This window comes from Orcinus orca, chromosome 1, assembly GCF_937001465.1.
Source record: "Orcinus orca chromosome 1, mOrcOrc1.1, whole genome shotgun sequence".
Lineage (NCBI taxonomy): Eukaryota > Metazoa > Chordata > Mammalia > Artiodactyla > Delphinidae > Orcinus > Orcinus orca.
The window spans coordinates 144,644,960-144,671,343 of NC_064559.1; the positions used below are offsets into that span (position 1 = coordinate 144,644,960).

A 26,384-nucleotide genomic window follows, 5' to 3' on the forward strand; every position below is an offset into this window, starting at 1 on the left:
TAACACTGTAACTTAAGAACCTGTAGAGGTTGAGATGTAGATCTGGATTTTAGCCTTTCTTTTTTTTTTTTTTTTTTTTTAAGTTGGAACTCTTCCTCTACACATAGTTTGATTATCTCCAGGGAGATTTTTATACAATAGCAAATACACTTTCTGAATGCTGGATCTTGGGCCTGTTTAGCCACTACTAACTGGGGGTCAGATATGTTCCTAAAAGCCATAGGACCTCCCTGGTATTAGTCATGTCCAAGCTTCAACTTCATACTCCACATTTTAATCACCAAAATTTCAAAATACTCAGCATACCCCAAACAGAAAGGCTAGAGTTTCTAAGACAGTGAGAAAAAAGCAGTTTTTAGATCCCAATCCAGAGAAACAGTGACAGTCATCCACTCTTTGTTGGCTTCCTCTTTTCTTTATCTCAGCAAGTATCTAGCCCAAAGGTATTTGTTAGTTACTTTATCTGAATACGTAGTTTCAAGAAACAGCTTTAGATGCACCCCAATGTTCACAGCAGCATTATTTATAACTGCCAAGATGTGGAAACAACCTAAGTGTCATTTAACTGGTGAATGGATAAGGAAGATGTGGTATATTCACACAATGTAATACTACTCAGCCATAAAAAATGAAATTTTGCCACTTATAGCAACCTGGATGGACCTGGAGGGTATTAAGCTAAGTGAAATAAGTCAGACAGAAAAAGACAAATACTGTATGACGTCACGTATATGTGGACTCTTAAAAGAGTACAACAAACTAGGGAATATAACAAAAATGAACAGACTCACAGGTATAGAGAAAGAACTAGTGGTTACCAGTAGAGAGAGGGAAAGAGGGAGGGGAAGAGTGGGATAGGGAACTAAGAGGTACAAACTACTATATATAAAATAAATAATCTACAAGGATACATTGTACAACATCAGGAATATAGCCAATATTTTACAATAACTATAAGTGGAATATAACTTAAAAATTGTGCATCACTATGTTATACACCTGAAACAATACTGTACATCAACTATACTTCAATAAAAAAATGAACACCTTTGGTTACCTTAGGTGATGGGGATTTATTATAAGGAAACACAGGGAAACAAAAGAAGCACAGGAAACCTTCTCAGAAGACAGACTTCTTAGAAATTACTAAAAATTGGCTCATTGCCATTAAAGACACAGTGTCAGCTCTCCTAGCATGAAGGACATTCTGATGGCCCTCTGTGACCTTGAAAGGACCCCAGTGACTCTGTCATCCCCAGGCTTCAATGTTTTTTTCTTAGGTCCACTTCTTCGCTTCTGCTACTACCAACTGTACAGAACAGATACATGGTATGCTCCTAATCTGTTAAAAGTAGAAGGGAGGTTTACACTTACACAGATATGCATTTACTTTCACACAAACACACACTCATAAATTCACAAATTTTATTTTTCTGTAATGATGGTCAAGAAAGTGGCCGAAGCAGACGCTTCTGGGGAAAGAGGACTAGGGAACCGTGGTTCACACTTTTTTCCCCACACACAAAAAAGTGGTTATCCACTTTTTAAAATTTTTTACTATGTACATATATTATTTTTTCAATTAAAATAAAAATTGGCGGATTTCCCTGGCAGTCCAGTGGTTAAGACTCCATGCTCCCAGTGCAGGGGGTCCAGGTTCAATCCCTGGTCAGGGAACTAAGATCCCACATGCTGCACCACATGGCCAAAAAAAATAAATAAAAATAAAGACACCAATTTCTAAAAAAATTAAAATAAAAAATAAAATAAAAATTGGTTTTAAATAACATTTACTATGTAGCTCCTCTGTGGACTTCTGCTTCACAGAGAGTAATTTCTGCTAGGAAATTTAGTGAATGAATAAAACAAAACCACAAAAGCCATTTTCCCTTGGTGGTCTTTGGTCAAACATCATGGATGTGCTCACTGAGAGCCAACAGGTGGAAAGAAAGAGGAGGACCTGAGAGGAAGGTTACAGTTAATAACACTGAGGAGGGGACTTCCCTGGTGGTCCACTGACTAAGACTCCACACTCCCTATGCAGGGGCCCAGGTTCGATCCCTGGTGAGGGAACTAGATCCCACATGCTAAAGATCCCACATGCTGCAACTAAAGATCCCACACATGGCAATGAAGATCCCGTGTGCTGCAACTAAGACCCAGTACGGGCACATAAATAAATAAATATTAATATTTAAAAAAATATATATATATGGGACTTCCCTGGTGGCACAGTGGTTAGGACTCCACGCTCCCAATGCAGGGGGCCGGGGTTCGATTTCTGGTCAGGGAACTAGATCCCACATGCATGCCACAACTAAGGAGCCCTCGAGCCACAACTAAGGAGTCCGTCTGCCACAACAGAGACCCGGCGCAACCAAATAAATAAATATTTATAAATAAATCAATAATTTTTTTAAAAAACAGTCTTTGATTTGAAGTCATTCTCTTTATTCTAGTTTGTTACCACACTTTCCTGTATAATTACAGTTTTGCATTTGTGGAATCAAAATTACATGCTAGGTATGTACACTGAGCAGTAAAGGTACACACGGCTCAATACTTTTGGGGCTCTGCCACAATTTTCTCAATCAAATTCCATCTCACTCTTCTTTGATCTCTGCCTACCATATCCCTACCTGCATATTTGGTATCTCTGGCAGCATCCTTCATATTCCACCTTGTATTATCAGCATATACATACTTGTTTACTCATATGCCTTAGTTTACTCTTACCACCACTCCTATACATTGTAAGCTCCATGAGACAGGCAGTTGGTAACACTTGTATGCATTTTAATACTTTTTACATAAAAATGACACTCCAATATTTTTAATTGAGTGCAGAAGCTCTGGAAGACCGTTCATACCGGAAAAGACCTTGGATCTTCTCATTTAATCCAGTGGTTCCCAAAAACATATCTGCCAACAGATGACAGACCAACTGCCTAGGGACACCAGGGAAAAGTTAAATTACCAACATTTTTCAGGCCCTAGCCCAAATCTGTAGAAGCGGGGCCCAGAAACCTGCATTCTTGGAGTACTGACTCACACGCCTGAGCATAAGTAGGAGTTGTTAATTTTTAAAGGAGGCCATTAGACTGAGAGGGTTCTAATGCACTTGGCAGCCTAGGTAAGCAAACCAAAACCTAGGCCAGCAAATGCCTCAAAGTTAAGAAACCTAAAGGACAACCAATCACAAGCAGCCAAGTAGGTTTTCCCAAATAAGGCAACCACTTAAGCTAGAGCCAATCAAATAACTTCCTCACTTTGCCTCCACATCTCCTCTAGAAATACCTTGCCCCTAACTCCTGTCTGCTGAGCACTCCTAACCCCTTCTGGTTTGCCACTGCCCAAATCGATTTTTGCTCAAATATACTCAATTTAAATATGCCTCAGTTTATCCTTTAAAAGAATTAACAGGGAAAGAACAGGGGAAAGATTTCCAGGTAAAGAGAAGAACAATAGATAAATGTCAGAGAACCAAGAATAGTTTCATGCTCTCTACAGGCCGTGGAAGATGTCTGCCACATCCCTAATTCAAGAAGTCTCAGACGATCTGTCCTGCCCACTGTCCTCTCCAACAGGACTCCTTATCCACTGTTCATCCGCCTTAGTACCACCTACACACTGGACCAGAGACGAGCCCTGAGCCACAAGCCAAAGGGGCCTGCCCCACCTGTCCTGTACCCTGACTCAACGACAGAGACTCACTCTCAGGGAGTTCAAGTTTGAGACAGAGTGGGCGCACAGAAAGTACAGAAGCAAAGGACTAAAAGACAGAGAGGAGGCAATAGGGGCCTTAGAGGAGCAAAGTCAAAGGATAAAAAGAGGCAATCAGTCAAGAACACAGTAAGAAGTAGGGAGACAGGTTGAGAGGGAAGGGGAAGAGCAACTGGACTTGCTCTTGGTTCTCCAGAGTCTTAAGTTACTGCTTTCACCCAGACAGCATGAGTGATGTTCCAGTTGTCCACGGAACCTGACTGCCCAGCCACAGAGGCGATCCTGGGCTTCCTCACCTCCCCATACATCCTAACAAATACATACATACACGTTGTCCAAGGTAACCTGAGTGTCTCCATCTCTTACAACCTGCAAGAGCCTCCCATGTCCACTCAGGATGGCTGGAGGGGTGGGAGTAGGTGAGGGACGGCAAAGGGGACACCATCTGTCTATGAGGTAGCAGAGGCTTGGGGAGGGGTTCAGACTTGATTCTAGAGTTGTTCACACACCTACTTGGGGGGGATCTCCAGCACACAAATCAACAGTCTTACCCATTTCTTATCTTCCTGAGAGCAATGAGGTCTATAAGGCAGCTGGTGAGACTATCCTCCCACTTCTCAAAATGAGTCATGGTTCTAGGGGGAATTTTTTGGTGTTTTGTTTTTTACTTGAGCTTTTCATAGAAAACAGAGGCTGATGCTCATGAGGGATAGTAAGCATACATAATGATCATAGTATATTTAGAACTTCTCAGATGGTACTGTGCAATTCCAGAAAATACCATCCTATTTAACTTAAACTAAACTTTATAAAGGAAGCATAGCAAAGGAATGGTCGATTGTGTTTCAACTTTATAAAACACCAGTCAGGGATCATTCCCCTGCTGAAAAATACTTGGCTTACTCTTACTGCCTACAGAATAGAACCCATATAGCTTCAAGGACATTTGTAGTCTCACTACTGTTTACATCTTCAGCTTCATCTCCTACCGGATCCACCATCTACTTTTATTTATTAAACTTTTATGGTGCAACTAAGCCATCTAGCAACTCTGGAAATGAGATTTTTAAGGGAAAAAATTCTCCCAGCCCTCAGTAAGAGATAAGTAACTAAATTCAATTCAGTGTGCTAATGCTATGTTAAAATCATGCAGTACTGGGTATTAAACATATCTAGGGCTTCCCTGGTGGCACAGTGGTTGAGAGTCCGCCTGCCGATGCAGGGGACACGGATTCGTGCCCCGGTCCAGGAAGATCCCACGTGCCACGGAGCAGCTGGGCCCGTGAGCCAGGGCCACTGAGCCTGCGCGTCCGGAGCCTGTGCTCCGCAACGGGAGAGGCCACAGCAGTGAGAGGTCCACGTACAGCAAAAAAACAAACAAACAAACAAAACATATCTAGATTGGCAGATTCACAAGGAAGGCTTCTTGGAGGAGGTGAGAGTTGAGACTGGAGAGGTGGGTAGGAGCTACCAGAACAAGGAAGTGAGAACATCATGAGGAAAGGCATAGAGGAATGAAACAGTTAAACATTCTGGAATAAAAAGGGGATTGTTAGGAGATGAGACTGGAGCAGTAGGCACGGGGCAGGACTAAAGAGGCAGGCAGGACTAGGAGACGTTGTCTGGCTCGTGGGGGTTATTTGTAAGTGCTATGGTCTGAATGTTCATGTCCCCTCCCCCAAAATTCAAATGTTGAAATCCTAGTGTTAATGGGTGGGGCCTTTGGGAATTGCTCAAATTATGAGGGTGGACCCTCACAAATGGGATTAGTGCCTTATCATAGAGGCTCCAGAAAGACCATTAGCCCCTTCCACCAGATGAGGACAGAGAAAGAAGTGCCAGCTATGGACTAGGAAATGAGCCTTCACCAGAGGTAACCATGCTGGTACATTGATCTTGGACTTCCCAGCCTCCAGAACTGTGAGTAATACGTTTTCCTTGTTTATAAACTACCAAGTTGGTGGTATTTTTTTAATAGCAGCCCAAAAGGAATCTGACAGTAAGTAACAGGGAGCCTTGTAGGTTTTTGAGATTGGTATGATGAGAATCAATATTAAAATAGAGGATGCGGGACTTCCCTGGCAGCGCAGTGGTTAAGAATCCACCTGCCTATGCAGAGAACACAGGTTCGAGCCCTGGTTTGGGAAGATCCCACATGCTGCGGAACAACTAAGCCCGTGAGCCACAACTACTGAGCCTACGCTCTAGAGCCCACGAGCCATAACTACTGAGCCTGCGTGCCACAATTACTGAAGCCTGCGTGCCTAGAGCCCATGCTCTACAACAAAAGAAGCCACTGCAATGAAAAGGCCATGCACCACAACAAAGAGTAGCCCCTGCTCGCCACAACTAGAGAAAGCCTGCACGCAGCAATGAAGACCCAACAGAGCCAAAAATAAATTAATTAATTACTTTTTTAAAAAAATAGAGGATGGGTGGAATCAGGGAAACCATATTCAGGGTACCATTTAGAATCTGCATTGTAGAAATCCAGCAGTGACAACTGTCAATGCCTTCCAGCCAAAAACCACCAGGAATTCTCATTTCTAGTTTACTGTTCCTTGCAACAAGGAGGCAGCACACCATGGAGAACCGTGGGGGAGGGTCTGAGTAAGAGGGCATTAGAAAAGATTTGGGCTTGTGTTAGGTGATGTTAGGACAGCATAGGTTTGCTGTCAGGAACTGGGGACAAGTCTATGACTCAGTATCTTAATAAAACTATCTACAAGGTGGGGAAAACTGTCAAAGCTAAAACTGTGGGTGGTAAAAGGAGCAGCAGTCATTTATATCAGTCAAGACAGGGGGATAAGAACTTCCCCAGTGACACAGTGGTTAAGAATCTGCCTGCCAATGCAGGAGACACGGGTTCGAGCCCTGGTCCAGGAAGATCCCACATGCCACGAAGCAACTAAGCCCGTGCACCACAGCTACTGAGCCTGAGCTCTAGAGCCCGCGAGCCACAACTACTGAGCCCGTGTGCCTAGAGCCCATGTTCCACAACAAAGAGTAGCCCCGGCTCACCGCAACTAGAGAAAAGCCCACACGCAGCAACGAAGACCCAATACAGCCAAAAATAAATAAATAAATAAATTTATTTTTTATAAAAAGGGAATAGGGAGTGCTATAATTTGGGGGGTTTTGTTTTTTCTTTTCGTTTTTTGTTTGTTTTGTTTTTAGGGGGTGCTGTAATTTTAAATGGGATGATCAGTACCAGCCTCACTGAGAAGATGACATTAGACCAAACTTCAGGAGGAGCATTCTGGGAATTCCCTGGCTGTCCAGTGGTTAGGACTCGCGCTTTCACAGCTGAGGGCTCAGGCTCAATACCTGGTCGTGGAACTAGGATCCTGAAAGCCACAAGGCGTAACCAAAAAAAAAAAAAAGATCATTTTGCCAAGGAGAGGTTCTGGTAGAGAAGACAGCCAGTGCAAAAGCCCTAAGGCTCCAGAGCTCAAGGAACAGCCTGGAGGCCAGACTAGCTGGAGCATGTTAGAGAGGCCACAGGGCCTGTAAGCATCATTGGATTTTGGCTTTTACTCTAAGTGAGCTGAGGAGCTATCAGTCTTGAGCAGAGAGATGAGATGCAGAATATATCTCATTGGAGACAGAAACTTTTGAGTTTTGCTATAAAGGAGAAATGAGGTAATAGCATAAGAGATGGGGGCAGGTGACAAGAGAAGGTTTTGTTTTTTTTTTAAGAGAAATAGCATAATTGCATGTTGAACGTTTGGCTTGAAATTAAAATCACAATTCTTGACTCTTCTGCTTCCCCAGTGCACTGCTTTATTTGACTGCTCTATGTATTGAGAGAGAAGGGGCTGTACTTGCTTGATCCATTCATTCAATGAATTACTTAGTATCACAACATATACAAACTAATGTAACCAAATCGAAGTTAATAATTTCTGAAATCTATAGTTTTCAGCTTCTGGACAAGTATCTAGCTGTAAAAGTGATTTCTTAATAAACTCTTTCAAATTCACTCTTTCCCCACAATCTTTCCACATAATAGAGAATTAAGAAAATATGTCATGACACAAACTACTTGTCAAACAATTACAGTAGTAAAATATTCAAAAGGCCCCTTCAACAAATTTTATGACTACAGCTCAAGAGTTTAGTAATCAACTCGTACATGAATCCTGAAATTTTTCCTTTTTTTTTTGGCTGTGCACGCACGGCATGCGGGAGTTTAGTTCCCTGACCAGGGATCCAACCCATGCCCCCTGCAGTGGAAGCGCGGTGCGCTAACTACTGGACTGCCAGGGAAGTCCCTGAATCCTGAATATTTTAAAAGATGGTATCAAATGTTTTGTAAAACTGTCCCAGCATTTATGACTTAACTGTTCTTTTAACTGTTCTTTTAGATGAGATTTACTTTTTTTCTTTTTGCTGAATTGCTCATTTAGCTGTTTAGAAAAATGATATCAGCTGTAAGGAATTTTTGCATAATTGGCCATCTGTTTCAAGGTAATGATTACAGACTGCACCCTGCAAGTGATTCATAGGTTTCGTTAACTTCCTCCTTCAGAAACCAGGAAATAGGTGAAATCCATAATTATCAGTTTCACTACAGCATCTTTTTGAGGTAGTAAGTATTTTGGTGGTTGAGTCTGAGGGTTTACTTGAAAAGATCATTTGTGTAAAAAAGAAGTTTTGCCGGTTTGTATTTGGAATCTGAATATAGTTACCAAGAATCCCACAGCTGCTATGCAATGAACTTGGAACCAGGAAACCTTGATTCGAATCCCGACTCCGCCACACATGAGTCCAGTGACTCTGGGCAAGCTACTTGACTTCTCAGAGCCTCATGTAGCTCAACTGCAAAATGAGAAGACTCCTTGCCTCAGTGCTATGGTGAGGATGGAATGACCACCCTGTAGCCTTAAACGCCTCGCACAGCCAGGGACACATTACAGACTCCCTGCCATCAGGTCAGGCCAACTCCTTCCCTCTTTTCCTTAGCAGAGAGAGTACAGCTCTTCATACAGTGCCATTTGTATCCTTATAGCCACCTCTCTAGAGAAAAGGCAGGACTTCTGATATAGTCATATAAAGGGGGAAAATTTTTGTTTTTTCCCCACTGACATCTCAACAGTTTATACCACTATTCCTCTTGCTGGGGGAATGGGATGAGAAATGGGATCTCACTAGTGTACATTTTATTTTAATAAATTACTCGTTTCAAAAGTAACTATTGAGGACTTCCATGGTGGCGCAGTGGTTAAGAATCCACCTGCCAATGCAGGGGACACAGGTTCAATCCCTGGTCCGGGAAGATCCCACATGCAGCAGAGCAACTAAGCCCGTGCGCCACAAATACTGAGCCTGCGCTATAGAGCCCGCGAGCCACAACTACTGAGCCTGCGTGCCACAACTACTGAAGCCCGCGCGCCTAGAGCTCGTGCTCTGCAACAAGAGAAGCCACTGCAATGAGAAGCCTGCGCCCTGCAACAAAGAGTAGCCCCCGCTCGCCACAACTAGAGAAAGCCCGCGTGCAGCAGTGAAGACCAAATGCAGCCAAAAAATATTCATTCATTCATTAAAAAAGTAACTATTTAGATACTTTGACACATACTATGATGATCAATACTTTACCTTGAATATACTTAACTCTTTTTAGTCTAGATGGAAAACCTGCATTAATGTTTATTATATGCATAAACATACTAATATATATATCTAGGTTTATAAAAATGTATGAACTTTGATAAAGCACATCAAAATACCTAATGTTTATCTTGAAATTTTAATGCAAGTCAGCACATTGTAAACTTAAAATGCTGAACGTGGTTGCCAAGTTATTGCTGAGACACCCTGGAAAACTTGGGAAGCAATATAACTTCATGGAATTTGGAGCCAGAAAAAAAACCTGGGTTTAAACTCAGGCTCTGGGACTTCCCTAGTAGTCCAGTGGTTAAGACTCTGCACTTCCAATGCAGGGGGCATGGGTTTGATCCCTGGTCGGGGAACTAAGATATCACATGCCGCACAGCATGGCCAAATAAATAAATTAATTAAATAAACACAGGATCTGCCACTTACTATATGTAATTTTGAAAATTTTCTGAACCTCAAAGCATTAGTTTCCTATCTGTGAAGTAGGGATAATAATAATACTTCTCAGGGATTAAGTGGATTGAGTAAAGTCATGCATCTAGAACTCAAAATAGTATCCCATTATGATGAGGAAGACTTAATGCAAAGTAAATAAATCTGGAGTCCCTGGTTACAGGACAGATATTTAAAGTTGTCAGTTAAGAATGCTAACTAGCTCACTTAGCTTAGAAACAAGAAGATCCAAGTTTAAAATAACAGCCCAGCTTTTTTGTTGCTAGCTATGTGACCTTGGCCAAAGGCCAGACACATTGTACCTCAGCCCACTCATTTAACTGTTAGGTATTAATGATATTAGGTATTAATGATATTAGTTACAATTTGTAAAGCACTGACCATACACCAATGCAATCTGATAGGTTTACACATGCACTCCAGTCTTTACATTAACGCTTCAAGGTAGATATCCTTATCTCTATTTTACAAATGGCTGAAATTGAGAGAAGTTAAACTTGTTCAAGGCCACCCAGCTAGTAAGTGGTAGAGCCTGGATCCACAGTGGGGTTTGTCAGTCTCCAAATCCTGTCCTTAACTACCCAATGAACTCTCTGCCACCTACCTCTCTTAGAGAAGATCAAATAACATTTTTCCTGCAAGAGTGCTTTTTGAATTGAAACGTCCTATACAAACGTGAAGTATTATCGTTAATACTCTATATCAATCTAAATAATTCATAGAATGGGTCTGTGATTTGCCCCCTCAGTGCCTGGGAACCCTGAAAGAATAAAAGGTTAGCTTCAAGATCTCTTTCATCTCCTCTTGGAATTTTGTCTTGACCTCAATTTCGCTTGAACTGACCTGATAAACAACATTAAAGAATAGATAGCCAAATGCTGCTCTTTGCCACCCAAAGGCAGCTCTCTGCACTCTCAGGAGTCCAGGGCAACAAGGTCTTGTGCTTTTCCTTGAAATATGGACAAAATATTTTCTTGGACTGACTTCTCACACCTGCATTTGCAGTTAGCTTGGGTAAGTATAAATAAAAGTGGTCACATAAATGTCCGCCTAAACTAGGGCTTTGGAAATCACCCTATAACAAACTCCAGTTCCTGGCACACATGCTATCGATCTAATAAAAGCAAATTTCAGTCCCTTTTCAAGGATATGGGGTAAAATTTATAGGGGCTTTTCCCTCTGAAATTTTTGTCAACTAGTCCCGCATAGTTTAGTATAACTCTCTTAGTTATCCACCCTTGGAATAATAAGCTTCCCGGAAATACCAAAGCGTTGATGACATGTGACATGATATATGCGGGTCAAAATGGGGCTCGGTTTGGTATCATCCGGAAGGCACCCCCTAGCCCGCCAATCCCGGAGATGCTCAGCGTGGCCCGCTCACCCCTGCAGAGGAAGCAGGAGGGCAAAGTCCAGACAAAGTGAAGGGTGTTAATTTGCCGAGCCAGATCTCGACGCTGGGAAGGCGCCGAAGCTGCTGAATCTCGGGTTACTAGAGCATGCTCATTTACATGAGGAAGAAAGGTCGTCCCGGGTTTCCCAGAGGCCAGATAGAGACTGGAGAGTGTGACTTTCTCCAGTCCTGGGACTTACCTCTTCCCTTCCCTGTAAGGCCCTCTCGCTCTCCCTGGGGCGCTCACAGCCGCGGACCCCACCCCGCTTCCGACTTCGGGATCCGGGAAGCGCAGCTCAACCAGCCGGAGCCGATTTAAACCTGCGCGGGGCGGTGGGAGAAGCGGCGAGAGGGAGCGAGAGGCTGAGCCCCAGCCCCCGGCGCTTACCTCCGACGGCGAAATCTCAAACACGCTCGCGATCTTGGCGTAGAGCTCCTGGATGCTGGAGAAGTTCTCCACTCTGCCCGTGGCGCTGCCGTGGGCCAGCTGCGTGTGGAAAACCAGCCTGCAGGTGGGCGCCGGGAGGCTGGGTAGGCTGCCGCCAGCCGCATTAGTCTGCTCGCCCTCCACCAGCCGGGAGGTCTCCTTGGTATTGAATTTCTTTTTTCTCCGCAGCCGCAGGGGCATCTTGCCTGGCCGAGGGCGGGGACCCACCTGCACTGCCACGGACTGCTACCTCCTTGGCCTGGGCCCGCGGACTTTGTGCTATGGGCCTGCCGGCTCCGGGCAGGTGCAGCCTGGGCTGGGCCAATGGCAGAGGCGCTCCCGCCAGGCCCCGCCTGCTCAGGGCCCTCCTCCACTGAGAGGAGCTGCACCTGCAACCCGCCGAGCAGCCACCTGCCCTCCGGATGGATCAGGGAGAAGAAAAGTTGGACCCTGAGGAAGGGGAATGTTGCCTACCATTCCAGTTCTACAAGGATCAAGCCATCAACCATCGCAGCTGCCCCGGATGGTGTGCCCTGAGGGGAATTCAGGATGGAGAAAACAAGGAAGCATTCTGTTGTTTGGATACTGGCCCTAGATAGTTAAGATGCACATCTAAGGAATCATTTCAGTGAACTCAGACTCTTGCATCTTCCCCTACATAGGAAAGCACTACAATCATTAACTTGAGACGTCTGTCCTTTGTGATTAGCAGTAATCTTTTCATGTTCCATAACACGTTTTTATCCAACAAAAACACCCATATATCCTGGCTCCTCCCTTACCTCTTCTGAGCAGTTCCTCAGAGCTATCTGAGAGGCTCTCCTCCGCTATAGTGCTCAGTCAGGTCCCCGAATGAAACAACTCAAAACGTTTAGGTTGTGCAGGTGCTTCAGTCAATAGCCCATTCCCTCCTCTCATCTCCTGGCTTCTTTCCCCTCCTTAAAAATGGTTCAATTTCTAGGGATTTCCCTAGTGGTGCGGTGGTTAGGAATCCGCCTGCCAATGTGGGGGACTCAGGTTCTAGCCCTGGTCCGAGAGGATCCCACATGCCCTGTAGCAACTAAGTCCATGCGCCACAACTGCTGAGCCTGCGCTCTAGAGCTCACAGGCCACAACTACTGAGCCCACGTGCCATGACTACTGAAGCCCGCACACCTGGAGCCATGCTCCGCAACAAGAGAAGCCACCGCAGTGAGAGGCCTTTGCACCACTATGAAGAGTGGCCCCCACTCGCCGCAACTAGAGAAAGCCCACGCGCAACAATGAAGACCCAATACAGCCAAAAATAAATAATAAATAAATAAATTTTGTTTTTAAATGACTCAATTTCTATAAAAGCCTTAGGATTCTGATTCTACAGAACAACACATCTTAGAATACAAACATGCTGGCCCTTCTGGTGATGGTCATAAACGTGTGGTCGGCACTCACACACGATTGGGCCACATGCCTTCGTAACTATATGTCTGGGCCATTGGGAATAGGAATTTAAGTGGAAGTCAATCTCCATCTTTCTTCTCTGTACCTTACACCCTGCAAGGCAGAATTGGAAGAAGTTTTGAGATTAGTGCCACATTGAATTCATAGTTAAACACCCTCAGCCATGCCCTCAGCAACTCTCAGTAATCCTTTTTACTTCTTCCTGGGCATCTTTCTCTCCCAAACGTTCAGCACTCTCCCAAGGTGATTTACTCCACCTCCGCCCTCCTTGGTCTCTGTAGAAAACCCTGTCTCTTATTCTACAGAGGAAATTGAGGCCACTCAGTGTGACTCCTGAACTCCCTCAATTCCCCACCCTTTGTCTGTAATTCCACCAACCTCCCTTCTCCAAACTCTGAAGAAATCTCTTCTTTTATTTGACCCTTGAGCTGATCTGTTCATTCCTTGAGAATCTCTATGTTTAAGCTACCTGTTGACTCTCGTCTTTCATCTCCCCACCTGGTACCATCCACTGATGGTCAAAAGCCCAAATCTTTTACATTGTTTTCAAGTCCTCCACCCCTCCGCCCCTGCAGTCACCTCTGCATTTTCACAGCAAAGCAAAACAGTCTTGAATTAGCTGCATTTCCTCAATTCCCCCTTTGCTCTTAGACTCACTGTGATCAGACTTTGCCCTCACTCTTCACTGAAATTGCTCTTACTATGGTCAGCACTTAATCATCAGATATGATTAATACTTTTCAGTCTTACTTCACCTTTTGGAATATCTGACAGCATTGACCATCTTATTCTTAAATCACAGCTCTGTTTTGGCTTCTACTAAAATAAAAACATACAACATGAGAGTTCTGAGTTTCAGGTTTTTTTGGAGATTTACTGAGGACTATAGCCCAAGAGACAGCATCTCAGATAGCTCTGAGGAACTGCTCAGAAGAGGTAAGAGGGAGGTCAGTATCTATGTGCTTTTGGCAAAGGGGGTACATGTACCCAAGCACACATCTCAGTAGAAGGTTGCTGTCAGACATGAGGAACAGATATCTTCATAAATGGTTTTAGTGCTTTTCTAAGTATGGGAAGGCACAAGAATCCAGGTTTATAAAAAATTTCTTCTGAAAATATTTAACTATTTGAAGCTTTGTTCTACCAGTTTTCCCAGAGTCTTTTTCCTAATCTCTGTCCTGAACTCCTTTCAGGGTGTGTTAAAGGTCAGCAGCTGCAGTGGCTAATAACTCAATTCCACTTGTGATATCAACAAATTCGAATGAATGCCTCTCTTCTTGAAGCTTCCAAGATATCTTGAGATTCCTGCACTTGTCAGGAGATGGCCTTCATTATTCACCTGATAAGTCTGCTGGGAACCTAAGAGTTTCCAATTTCTGGAGGGATGAGGTAGAGAGAAAAGATAAAAGTTTCAATTCTGCTTACAAGGATATAATTTACCAAATTGCTGTAAGCCATAATTAGCTTAAGGGGAAATGTTTCCTTATATCTGGAAAACACAGAGTAAAAGCCAGTAACATTTCAGACAAAAAATTTTTAAAAACATAAAAATTATAACCATATTCAGTAGTTCACTCAGTCCTATGTAACTAATCCTTGATCTCTTGTTAACAGTTTTATGAAGCCATCAGGGTTTCCATTAAAATTCTTTAATTCCTTACCCAGTTCAGCTGTATGATCTGAAATTTATCAGAAACCTGTACTTGTCAAACAGTCCTTTCTATGAATCTTGAAGATGAAGCTTTATTTTTTTGCAAAAACATCAATACAACAATAACTGTCTATAAATGACAAAAGATTTTAAAAGGCATAGTTAAAGATCTTATTTCAATGCAATTGACAAAGAAGCTTGGTTACTGCTGTGACATACAACATCTTAAAATAACTAGAATTATGACTGATAACATTTTGCCAGGACATACCAGATTTTTAGGAATTCCATATAATTTCTAGAATACCTGTATTAATAATATTTACCCCAATATAACATAGGAAGGTTTATCACTCATTTAATGATGCTTCCCATGTAATTTAAAATATCAAATAAACCTAATTAATTTAATACCTCTTTTTGGAGTTCCATGGCGGTCCAGTGGTTAAGACACTGCAGTGTCAATGCAGGGGGCACGGGTTCAATCCCTGGTCGGGGAACTAAGATACCACATGTTGCGTGGTGAGGCCAAAAGATAAATTAATTAATTAATTAAATAAAATTATTTTTTAAAAAGGGCAGACCTTCCCTGGCAGTCCAGTAAGCCTCTGCACTTCCACTGCAGGGGGCATGGGTTCAATCCCTAAGATACCGCATGCCATGCAGCGCAGCCAAAAAAATTAATTAATTAATAAATTGAAAAAAGAAAGAAAGATTTCAAAGGCAAATTCAGAAAGTTATGATACATTACTTAAAAGGTAAAGAGGGACTTCCCTGGTGGCACAGTGGTTAAGAATCTGCCTGCCAATGCAGGGGACACAGGTTCGAGCCCTGGTCCAGGAAGATCCCACATGCTGCAGAGCAACTAAGCCTGTGCACCACAACTACTGAGCCTGCACTCTACAGCCCATGAGCCACAACTACTGAGCCCATGCGCTGCAACTACTGAAGCCCGTGCTCCTAGAGCCTGTGCTCCACGACAAGAGAAGCCACCACAATGAGAAGACCATGCACCGCAACAAAGAGTAGCCTCCACTCGCTGCAACTAGAGAAAGCCCATGCTCAGCAACAAAGGTCCAATGCAGCCAAAACTAACTAAATAAATAAATAAATAAGGAAAGAAACTTTACAATCTGTTACCGAAAGCAAATCAACTTCCTAAGAGAACTTTGTTTTCTTCACAGAGAGAGAAAACCAAATTCAAGTTTTGCACCACTTTACCTTTAACCTTAAAATGTATCTACTCAATTAAATTCATTCTAATCTAAGTCAGTCCTGACCACACATAGGATTCCTTTCTAAGGACTCTTTTTTAATTTCTTCCCCAGGAACCTTCCACAACTTGCTATATCCATATTAATTTGTCCCTTATTTTCTTTCTTATTCAGAAATAACCAGCTTTAAGACAAAATTACTTTATTTTCCCTTAACAAAATGCATTTCCATTCCTCATATCTTCTTTTACTGAAAACACAACTCTTACTTTCCTTGCATAGTGAAATGTTTCCCTTATTATTTCTATTAGCTTTAAGTACATATTTTAATTAGAATTCTCAACTCTTAAAAATCTTAATTTCTAGTGAAAACAAAGAAGTAAGCACTTAGGAAATTTTACATTACCATTCTGTTGATTGGCAAACTTATAAACACTATAATGTCTAAAAACATGCTTTCTTATAGAAAATGTCTCAGTGTGGCACCAAACGTATTTATTAATCATCCTTAAATATCTTTAGTTTCTCTGTAAAAGAAAGCCAGTGTTCAGTAATTAATGTTTCAGTATCTTATTTTATTTGGAAATGACCTAGATAGTCAATAAACTTCCATCATTTAACTTAATTTAGCAAAACTGTAAAGTTTCAAGTTAGCAAAATCTGGAGAGACTATTTTTAGGTAGACATTCCTAAAACATAATTATTCCTAAAGAGTTTACCTTTAGGTTCTTAATCTCATTTACATTTAATTTACTTATTAAAAACTTCATCACACCAAGTTATTTTTCTTGGTAAATAAAAAAGCTGACAAACTTTGGTAAAGCTGACAAACATTGCACCAGATATAGTAGGATCTTATTTGACTTCTAGTAAACCTAGGTACAATCATACTATTATACTTAATGTTGATGACTCTAAAGACATGTCTGTATTGATTAAACTAAATTTAATACCAAATATTAATTTAATACTGAATATTTCCCAGTTAACATGAACCTGAAATTCATTTGGGTTAGCTTCTTTTATATTTCTGAGAATTTAAATAAGCACTTAATTTCCTTTAAGTCAATTAAATAGAACTCATTTGCAAATTAATTTTGGTAATACCATCTGGAGGTAGAGACACATCACACATCTCTAACATACACACAGCCATACATATATCCGTATAGACACAGAGAGATCTCACAGTTGGATTTTAAAACTTAGTCATGAATCATGTGTTACAATATAAAACTCACTAGTTCATAAGTAACAATTGGAATAAGTTAAGTTTACTCGTTTGAGTTTAAAAAGGCCTCCCCCCCACACTTTTTATTCTCAGTCTCAGGAATTGAAGATGGTCTAGATAAGACATGAATTTCTAAGAGCCCTACTAGAACATTTACATCTCAAGACACAGAGAGAGAAATGCAAGCTTCTCCTAGAAGGACTTTCCCTTAGGATCAGAATTCTGAAAGGATATTTTATCAAGTTGGCTTTCTTGAACTTAACTGCATATGCAACGAAAGAGCCCCATCTTGGCCATTTTGGAAGCAAGATTTCCTTTAATTCCCAATTAAGTTGGTGCTTGTAAGTATAAGTTTTGTATGTACATAACCTGGCTCGGGTGTTAGTTGGAGGCTGGCTTTCTTTCTTTCTTCTTTTTAATTTAATTTAATTATTATTTTTTATACAGCAGGTTCTTCTTAGTTATCTATTTTATACATATTAGTATATATATGTCAATCCCAATTTCCCAGTTCATCCCACCACCGCCACCCCTGCCCCTGCTTTCCCCTCTTGGTGTCCATAGGTTTGTTCTCTACATCTGTGTGTCTATTTCTGCCTTGCAAACCTGTTCATCTGTACCATTTTTCTAGATTCCACATATATGCCTTAATATATGATATTTGTTTTTCTCTTTCTGACCTACTTCACTCTGTATGACAGTCTCTAGGTCCATCCACGTCTCTGCAAATGACCCAATTTTGTTCCTTTTTAAGGCTGAGTAATATACCATTGTATATATGTACCACAACTTCTTTATCCATTCGTCTGTCGATGGGCATTTAGGTTGCTTCCATGACCTGGCTATTGTAAATAGTGCTGCAATAAATATTGGAGCGCATGTGTCTTCTTGAATTATGGTTTTCTCAGGGTATATGCCCAGTAGTGGGATTGCTGGGTCTTATGGTAATTCTATTTTTAGTTTTTTTAAGGAGCCTCCATACTGTTCTCCATAGTGGCTGTATCAATTTACATTCCCACCAACAGTGCAAGAGGGTTCCCTTTTCTCCACACCCTCTCTAGCATTTGTTGTTTGTAGATTTTCTGATGATGCCCATTCCAACCAGTGTGAGGTGATACCTGATTGTAGTTTTGATTTGCATTTCTCTAATAATTAGTGATGTTGAGCAGCTTTTCATGTGCCTCTTGGCCATCTGTACATCTTCTTTGGAGAAATGTCTATTTAGATCTTCTGCCCATTTTTTGATTGGATTGTTTGTTTTTTTAATATTGAGCTGCATGAGCTGTTTATATATTTTGGAGATTAATCCTTTGTCCGTTGATTCGTTAGCAAATATTTTCCCCCATTCTGAGGGCTGCCTTTTTGTTTTGTTTATTGTTTTCTTTGCTGTGCAAAAGTTTTAAGTTTCATCAGGTCCCATTTGTTTATTTTTGTTTTTATTTCCATTTCTCTAGGAGGTGGGTCAAAAAAGATCTTGCTGTGATTTATGTCAAAGAGTGTTCTTCCTATGTTTTCCTCTAAGAGTTTTATAGTGTCCAGTCTTACATTTAGGTCTGTAATCCATTTTGAGTTTATTTTTGTGTATGGTGTTAGGGAGTGTTCTAATTTCATTCTTTTACATGCAGCTGTCCAGTTTTCCCAGCACCACTTATTGAAGAGACTGTCTTTTCTCCATATCCTTGCCTCCTTTGTCATAGATTAGTTGACGATAGGTGCGTGGGTTTATCTCTGGGCTTTCTATCCTGTTCCATTGATCTATATTTCTGTTTTTTGTGCCAGTACCATATTGTCTTGATTACTGTAGCTTTGTACTATAGTCTGAAGTCAGGGAGTCTGATTCCTCCAGCTCCGTTTTTTTCCCTCAAGATTGCTTTGGCTGGAGGCTGGCTTTCTAATGCCCCTCTTTTAGTAATGGTATTAGGCCAGCCTCCCACCTAATCACCCAGTCCAGACCACTCAGTGTCTTTCAACTGAGCAAATCCCTGTATCTTTCAACTGGAGAGCCCGATACCTGTTATATACCACTAAACAAAACTTAGGCTCATCAACCAACAATTGGGAGGGCCAAGAACCAGAAGAGGCTTACTCAAATTTGTCTGGGCTCACCAAGGAGGCAGACAAGCACAAGGGGCCCTTCTGGTACCAAGGATCCAGATCCACATAAAGTTCAGGCAAAGGAGAGAAGTCTGCTCTGAGTCACTTAGTGGTCACCAAAACTGTCAACTGAAATAAAAACACACAAAATGAGAGCTCTGAGCTTCAGTTTTACTGGGGGACTTACTGAGGACTACAGCCCAGGAGACAGCCTCTTGGAAAGCTCTGAGTAACTGCTCAGAAAAGGTAAGGGGGAAGGTCAGTATCTATGTGATTTTTGGCAAAGGGGGTACATGCAACTAAGCACACATCTCAGTAGAAGGTTGCTGCTAGTCATGAGGAACAGATATCTTCATTAATGGTTTTGGTACTTTTCCAACTATGGGAAGATGCAAGAATCCAGGTTCATAGAAAATTCTCCTGAAAATATCTAACTATCTGAAAGCCTATTCTGCCAGTTTTCCAGAGCACAGAGTACCTCACTCCTGATCTCTCCCCTGGCCTCCTTTCAGGATGCTAAAGTTCAGCAGCTGCAGCGGCTAATAACTCAATCCTTGTAGAGCCGAACGGCGATCAACCTTCATTAGTTGGCACTTCCTTACCTCTCCCCATCTTTGCTAACTGCTACTCTGCAGGAACTTTGTTCTGCAAGGAAGGTGTTTTTCTTTGGCCATCTTGTCTTCTTACCCTACATGCTCTCCCTGAATGACCACATCTATTCTTCTGGTTTCAGCAGATGTTGTTGATCTCCAAATTTGTATCTACAGCTCCATCTACCAGAAAGGGAATGTACTGTAGGAAACTAAAATTGAGATTGTACAAGTTCATCCTTTCTCCTGAAAAGTATCTTTTTTTTTCTCCTGATTTCAGTAAACAGGATCACGTACTCAGTGGCCCAGACCAGACATATTTGAGTCATCATACCAAGCTTTTTTATTTTCCCTCACCTCTCATATCATTTCAGTCCTGAAAATCCATGTTTTCCTAATTAAGGTTAGCAGAATTACAGGGGGAGACAAAGAGAGTCTATTAATTCCTTAGGATAACTTAACATTTTTTCTGTTTATATTTCTATAACTTAAGAAATTAATATAAACATATTATGATTCATAGTCTGGTTCATACTCCCTCAAAATGGAATATTGCTACAGGATCTCAAGGCTTGAATTTACCTTTGTACTTACGGTTGTTATAGCACCAAATAGCATTACCTTGTCTTGAGCTAATGAGAAAAGATTAGAGAAAACCTAGTAAGTACTATAAATAATGCATTCCCATCAAGTGAAATAATGTCACAATATATTGCCTGAGTAAAAAGCTTACTGAAATTTGATTAAAGAAAAGTAAGAAGAGAAGTGAGTCATCGTAGGGTATACGGCAGATACATTATCAATATCTACATGTGATGTATGAAGGATTAGTACAAGGGAACACAATAGGGTGTGAAGTTAAAAACTTCAAAGATAAGAATCCCTTTAAGCTGTATCAAATAAAATATCAAATAAACAGGTAAAAATATTGGCATAAGGTGGGAAGTTTGAATTCTATAGCCCTTCTTTCTTTTTTTCTATATTTATGTTTTTTATTATCATTTAGTTTTGGCTGCATTGGGTCTTTGTTGCTGCACGTGGGCTTTCTCTAGTTGTGGCAAGCGGGGGCTACTCTTTGTTGCGGTGCGCAGGCTTCTCATTGCGGTGGCTTCTCTTGTTGCGGAGCACGGGCACTAGGCACACGGCTTCAGTAGCACACGGGCTTAGCTGCTCCACAGCATGTGGGATCTTCCCAGACCAGGGTTTGGACCCGTGTCCCCTGCATTGGCAGGCAGATTCTTAACCACTGTGCCACCAGGGAAGCCCTCTATAGCCTTTCAATTCCATTTATTTTTCTTTGCCTACAGAGTGGAAGTTTCCCTTAAGGTCTACATCAAGTTCACCTTTACCATAAAATCTCACTTAAGCGTGCTATATGTCAATTATATCTCAATAAAACTGGAAGAAAAGAAAATCTCACTTGAGGGACCAGCTGTATCAGCCATAGTAATAGAAGGAAATAGATGGTACACTCAAATTAAGAATATATGGTGATGGTTTAATAAAAGGAATGGACAGGTAGCAGTCAGGGTATACTCATAACATATAGTATAATACCCCACAGCCCTTTCTATTCCCAAGTCCAAAGAAATGAGGAATTAGGAAATTCTGTAGAGAGAATCACCTTAAGAGGAGCTGTGACATTTGCTTGAAGGAAACAGGTAGCCAAAGGCAATCTAGAAGGAAAGAAGCTAGGGAAATGAATAGCTTGACCTAATATTACCCTTAGACCTGAGCAAAGGGAGCACCTACTCCAGCCCTCCTTCAGCTGCAAAAAATCCTATAAGATATGGAGTCCACAGGGTCAAGGGGCATGGTCACCCAGAACTCATGCCCTCCCTTCTAGACCATGCTCTGGATACACAGGATCCTGGGTTTCCCTGCTCAAGTGGCCCCAAGTCTTGTTCCAAAAACTGCATAGGCTTTCCCAGGGTCAAGGCAGGTCAGCACCTGATGTGCACAACCGTATGCCTGGGGGGTGGCCCAGGAGCAGCTCTTCGCCACAATAAGAGGTGGGGGGGGAGCACAGAGCAGAGCTGGGTAGGAAAAGAATGAGGTAGGCTTCAGGCAGAGACCTGTTTCTCCCCATGTCCCTACATTCCTCTGTGTAACTCTGATGATCTGGAGACCTCAAATTTTGAACCTGGCCTTTCAGATCATTATTAAAATATACTGGTCAAAATAGGAGGCTAGAACATATATTATTTGACAGTTTGTTTCTAAGCAATTAGTTTTCAGTAGTTAAGATATGGTAACTGGGCCTCCATGTGTACTCTTGCCCCGCATCTCACACATGTGCCTACCCTGACTTCATTCTCCTCCCCAGGTCACCTGCCCAAATGCAACCTTGAACCAAACCAGATGTCAGAGGAAAGAGAGTGTCTGTTGACATTGTCCAGGCTGCAGATGTCTCCAGGAAAAATTGGAAAACATGAAGTTTGGGTCTAGAGAGGCTGGCATACCAGCCCACCTAATCCCATCTATTGTACCAGAAATATTTCTCCGCAACAGAGTTCTGAATTTGCATATATGCTGACTTTTTTCACATATGGTAAATTGTCTACCCAACCACACAGTTCCTTGAAGTTAGAGAACATGTTTCATATTCCTCTTTGGTACCCTCTCCAGATTCTCAAGTAGTGTTACATATGTAATATATATCAGTAAATATCATTGGATAAAATAAACCGATCTTTGTTCCTACCTAAGACAAATGAATTAACTACAATTAATCAAAAATATTGTCTGGGGCTTCCCTGGTGGCGCAGTTGTTCAGAATCCACCTGCCAATGCAGGGGACATGGGTTCGAGCCCTGGTCCAGGAAGATCCCACATGCCATGGAGCAACTAAGCCCGTGTGCCACAACTACTGAACCTGCGCTCTAGAGCCTGGGAGCCACAACTACTGAAGCCCGCGTGCCTAGAGCCTGTGCTCCACAAGAGAAGCCACCGCAATGAGAAGGCCCTCACACCACAATGAAGAGTAGCCCCCGCTCGCCACAACTAGAGAAAGCCCGCACACAGCAATGAAGACCCAAGGCAGCCATAAATAAATAAATAAATAATTTTAAATATATATATATAGTCTTTGCTTTACATCTAGGCGTAGAGTTCAACCCAGTTATCAATCTACAGTACTTCCACTCAGTAGCATTTTGTGTTGCTACAGCCTAAAAGTATCAACAATAAAATCAAGTATGAGTTGTCATAAAAAAAAAATTCTAGGATTAAATTAATATAACTTTATATGCCTGCCAAAAGCAATAATATTACCTTGTTTGTAAGAAAACATGTAGTCATCAAATGAATCATAAGACAAATTTACTAACTTGTTTTTCCCAGCAAATATAGCCTCTAATTACATGTAACATTAGTAGTTCTGAAGAAACACACACCGCCCACCCCACTCAACACTCTTCCCCTCCCCCACACCAGTTATGTATGTATCCAGTAAGCAAATACTTGGGAGAAAATAAACACAGGATTTGTTAAACCATAGGCAGTTTTCCCTGGAACTAAAGATAGCATGTTTTATAGTTGCATGGAAACAATGAACAACTGAAGATGACGAGTAGGCAAGGAAATAACCCTTATTTAGCTGAAATTCAGATAAATCCTTTTAGGAATAATTGGAAATTAAGAACTGGAAAATGGGAAGAGGGAAAGAAGGTGAAGTGATATAGTAGGAAGAATAAGATAATAATATGTAGTTGTTCGCTGAGCACCTACTGTGTGTCTGGCATAGTGTTCACTATGTTACATGCATTGTCTCATTCATTGATACTTGGAGGAAACCCTCTGGCTTGGAATCCAACTTACTCTGCATCTCTAAGGTTATGGTAAATAAAACAGTAAAGAAACAATAATAGATGTGAACAGTAAACTAATTTAACATAAGTCCTTCTATAATAAAACAAATATGAAAAAGCTGCATGGGATTTAGAAAGTAGTCTCATTCAAAAGTCACATATTTTAATCACTCGAGAACTGTATTCAGAACTGAAAATAGTAATTCGTTGGCATATAAGCCCTTGATGACTCTTCAGAGCTGGGCAAATAATTTCCTTTATATAGAATCCAAAATAGTATTTAGAGTAAAACAAATATTCTCGATGAAATTGATAACTAAGTAACCTTTGAAGATAACCATTATAGTGATTTGGAGGTCAGGATACAGCAAAGGCTAAAAAATGTAATTTCTCTAAGGAAAAATATCTCACATAAGAGTAGAAATAGTGGAGCAATTATATTACATATCAAAAATATGAAATCTGGGGTTGCTTCCATTTGCTGGGAGAAAAGGGTGACAGATTGTCAGCACCTGATACTCATTAGTGGTGATGAGATAATTGTCTCCAACTGTTCCATTTTTAATTTCAAATACATGCAAATAATAGGTTCTGAAACAGGGCCAAATATTTTTCATTTTGTTCCTCGGTTTTATTGGAAAAATTATACAGTAAATGTTATCCAGAAATATTTTGCCACATTGGATAATTAAAATTAGAATACTGAACCTACCCAGAAAGTTTTAAAACTAAGAATTTGATCTGAAAACTAATCAGTATAATATAACCTCCGTCATTTAACGTAACATATTTCAGGTTTTGCTGTAATTTTAGCAGAGACAGGGCTGAAGTTTTTATCTGCCAAGCAGAATGCAGAGAATGTTGTTTTACATGACATACATATAAATTCAAAATCCAAATGGAATTTTTTTTTTTTTTTTTTTTTTTTTTTTTTTTGCGATACGCGGGCCTCTCACTGTTGTGGCCTCTCCCGTCGCGGACCACAGGCTCCGGACGCGCAGGCTCAGCGGCCATGGCTCACGGCCCCAGCCGCTCCGCGGCACGTGGGATCTTCCCAGACCGGGGCACGAGCCCGTGTCCCCTGCATCGGCAGGTGGACTCTCAACCACTGTGCCACCAGGGAAGCCCCAAATGGAATTTTTAAGTGGGCATCCTGCTTTCCACTTTCAAGAGTCAAGTAAACAAATAGAAATTATGAGTTTATATATTTTAAAAAAGGAAAAAAATCAGCCATAAGGGAATGTTACACATCGATGGTATTACTTTCCATACTTTCCACAACTGTTATAAATCAGGGAAACTGTTCAGGATACTGATTAAGTACATGAGTATTGGATTAAGTGACCTGATTCAAGTCATCAAGACATTATATAACAGTAATTGACTATGATTTGGAACAAATCTTTTAATCTCTTGGCTAATTTTTCATACTTGAAGATATTTACTTTTTTTTTTTTGGCCTTGCAGCATACAGGATCTTAGTTCCGCCACACCCGCTCCCTCTGCATTGGAAACACGGAGTCTTAACCACTGGACTGCCAGGGAATTCCCTGAAGATATTTACTTCTTATGGATACTGTGAAGGTTATATGAAATAACATGTAGATCTGGTGGCATAACACCTAGCACATAGTAAGTGATTAAGGAATATTAGTTATTCCTTATTGCATAATAGATAATCATAACGAAAATGAATGACATGCTAAATCAAGTATGTGTTCTATGTTTGATAAGCTTTCATACGGAGTATTTCATTGTACTCAAAGTTTGATAATAGGCTATCTGAACATGGTATATATTTAATTATTCAAAATAATGAATCAGACTAGTTTATTCCAAAAATTTTGGATGAATAAAAGTTGGTTTAAATAGTGAATATAAACTATAAGAGAAATCTTAAGAAAAGACACTTTCAATCCAATCATTTTAAAATATAATAGGAAATTTCAACAGCTTAATTATGCTTATTATTACATGTTTATCTGCTCATTAAATCAAATCCTGAAGTACATTTATTTGGCAAATGAGTATTGCGAGTTATAAAATAAACTGGAAAATTATCAAACGATCTGTCTTCATGATTCATTGTATTTAATATTTCTTTAATTCAGAATAGTCTTTTCTAAATTATTTCAATTTATTGTGTTTCAAAGACATGTTGCATTATCTCCCTCCTTGGACATTTTTCTTAAATAAAAATATTAACAAATAAATTCCACAAGATATCTATTTAAATTATTCAGCATAAATTCAGTCCAACATGTATTGAGAAATTGTTTTGTATAAGGCCTGACCTAAATGTTGGGAAAGAAAAGTCTATTTTCAGGAAGACCCAGTCTAGTGAGGACGAGTTACATAATTGTGAATTATACAAGGCAGATTTTAATGAGCTCTACAAGGAAATAAGCAGAATGAGGGAAAGATTGATTCTGATCAAAGAGATCAGGAATATTTTAGGTTGATCTCGATTTTGACAGAAGATGGGATTAGAATGGTATAAGAACCACATGAGGAGAAAACCTGAGGGGATTTCTTTCTGCACAGGCTAAATATTAGATGTGAATGGCTTATGTTATATATGTGCCTAAGTTTGGAATAAATATATAAAACTGAAAAAGCAGGTCAATACTAGATGATAAATGATCTTGAATACTAGGAAGAAGTTTGAATTTTATTTTGTAAGCAATTGATGATAACCAATGATGTGATTAATGCAGAATACCAGACCAGCAATAAGGAC

At 40.8% G+C, this 26,384-nt stretch overlaps 1 protein-coding gene and 1 long non-coding RNA gene across 2 annotated transcripts in view; one reads left to right on the forward strand and one right to left on the reverse strand.

The window, feature by feature from the left end:
- The window catches only part of GIPC2 (GIPC PDZ domain containing family member 2), an 88,365-nt gene extending 76,233 nt beyond the window's left edge, over positions 1-12,132 (reverse strand). Inside the window, exon 1 of the mRNA XM_004279934.4 lies at positions 11,577-12,132. Within this exon, the coding sequence (XP_004279982.1) occupies positions 11,577-11,816 (240 nt within the window). The 5' untranslated portion in view covers positions 11,817-12,132. The remainder of the gene's footprint in view (positions 1-11,576) is intronic.
- On the forward strand, positions 5,482-25,709 carry LOC117196619 (uncharacterized). Its single transcript, XR_004476889.2, has 3 exons — positions 5,482-5,643; positions 22,162-22,271; positions 25,112-25,709. It is a non-coding gene; the product is annotated as an uncharacterized LOC117196619 (long non-coding RNA).
- Positions 25,710-26,384: the final 675 nt, after the last annotated feature.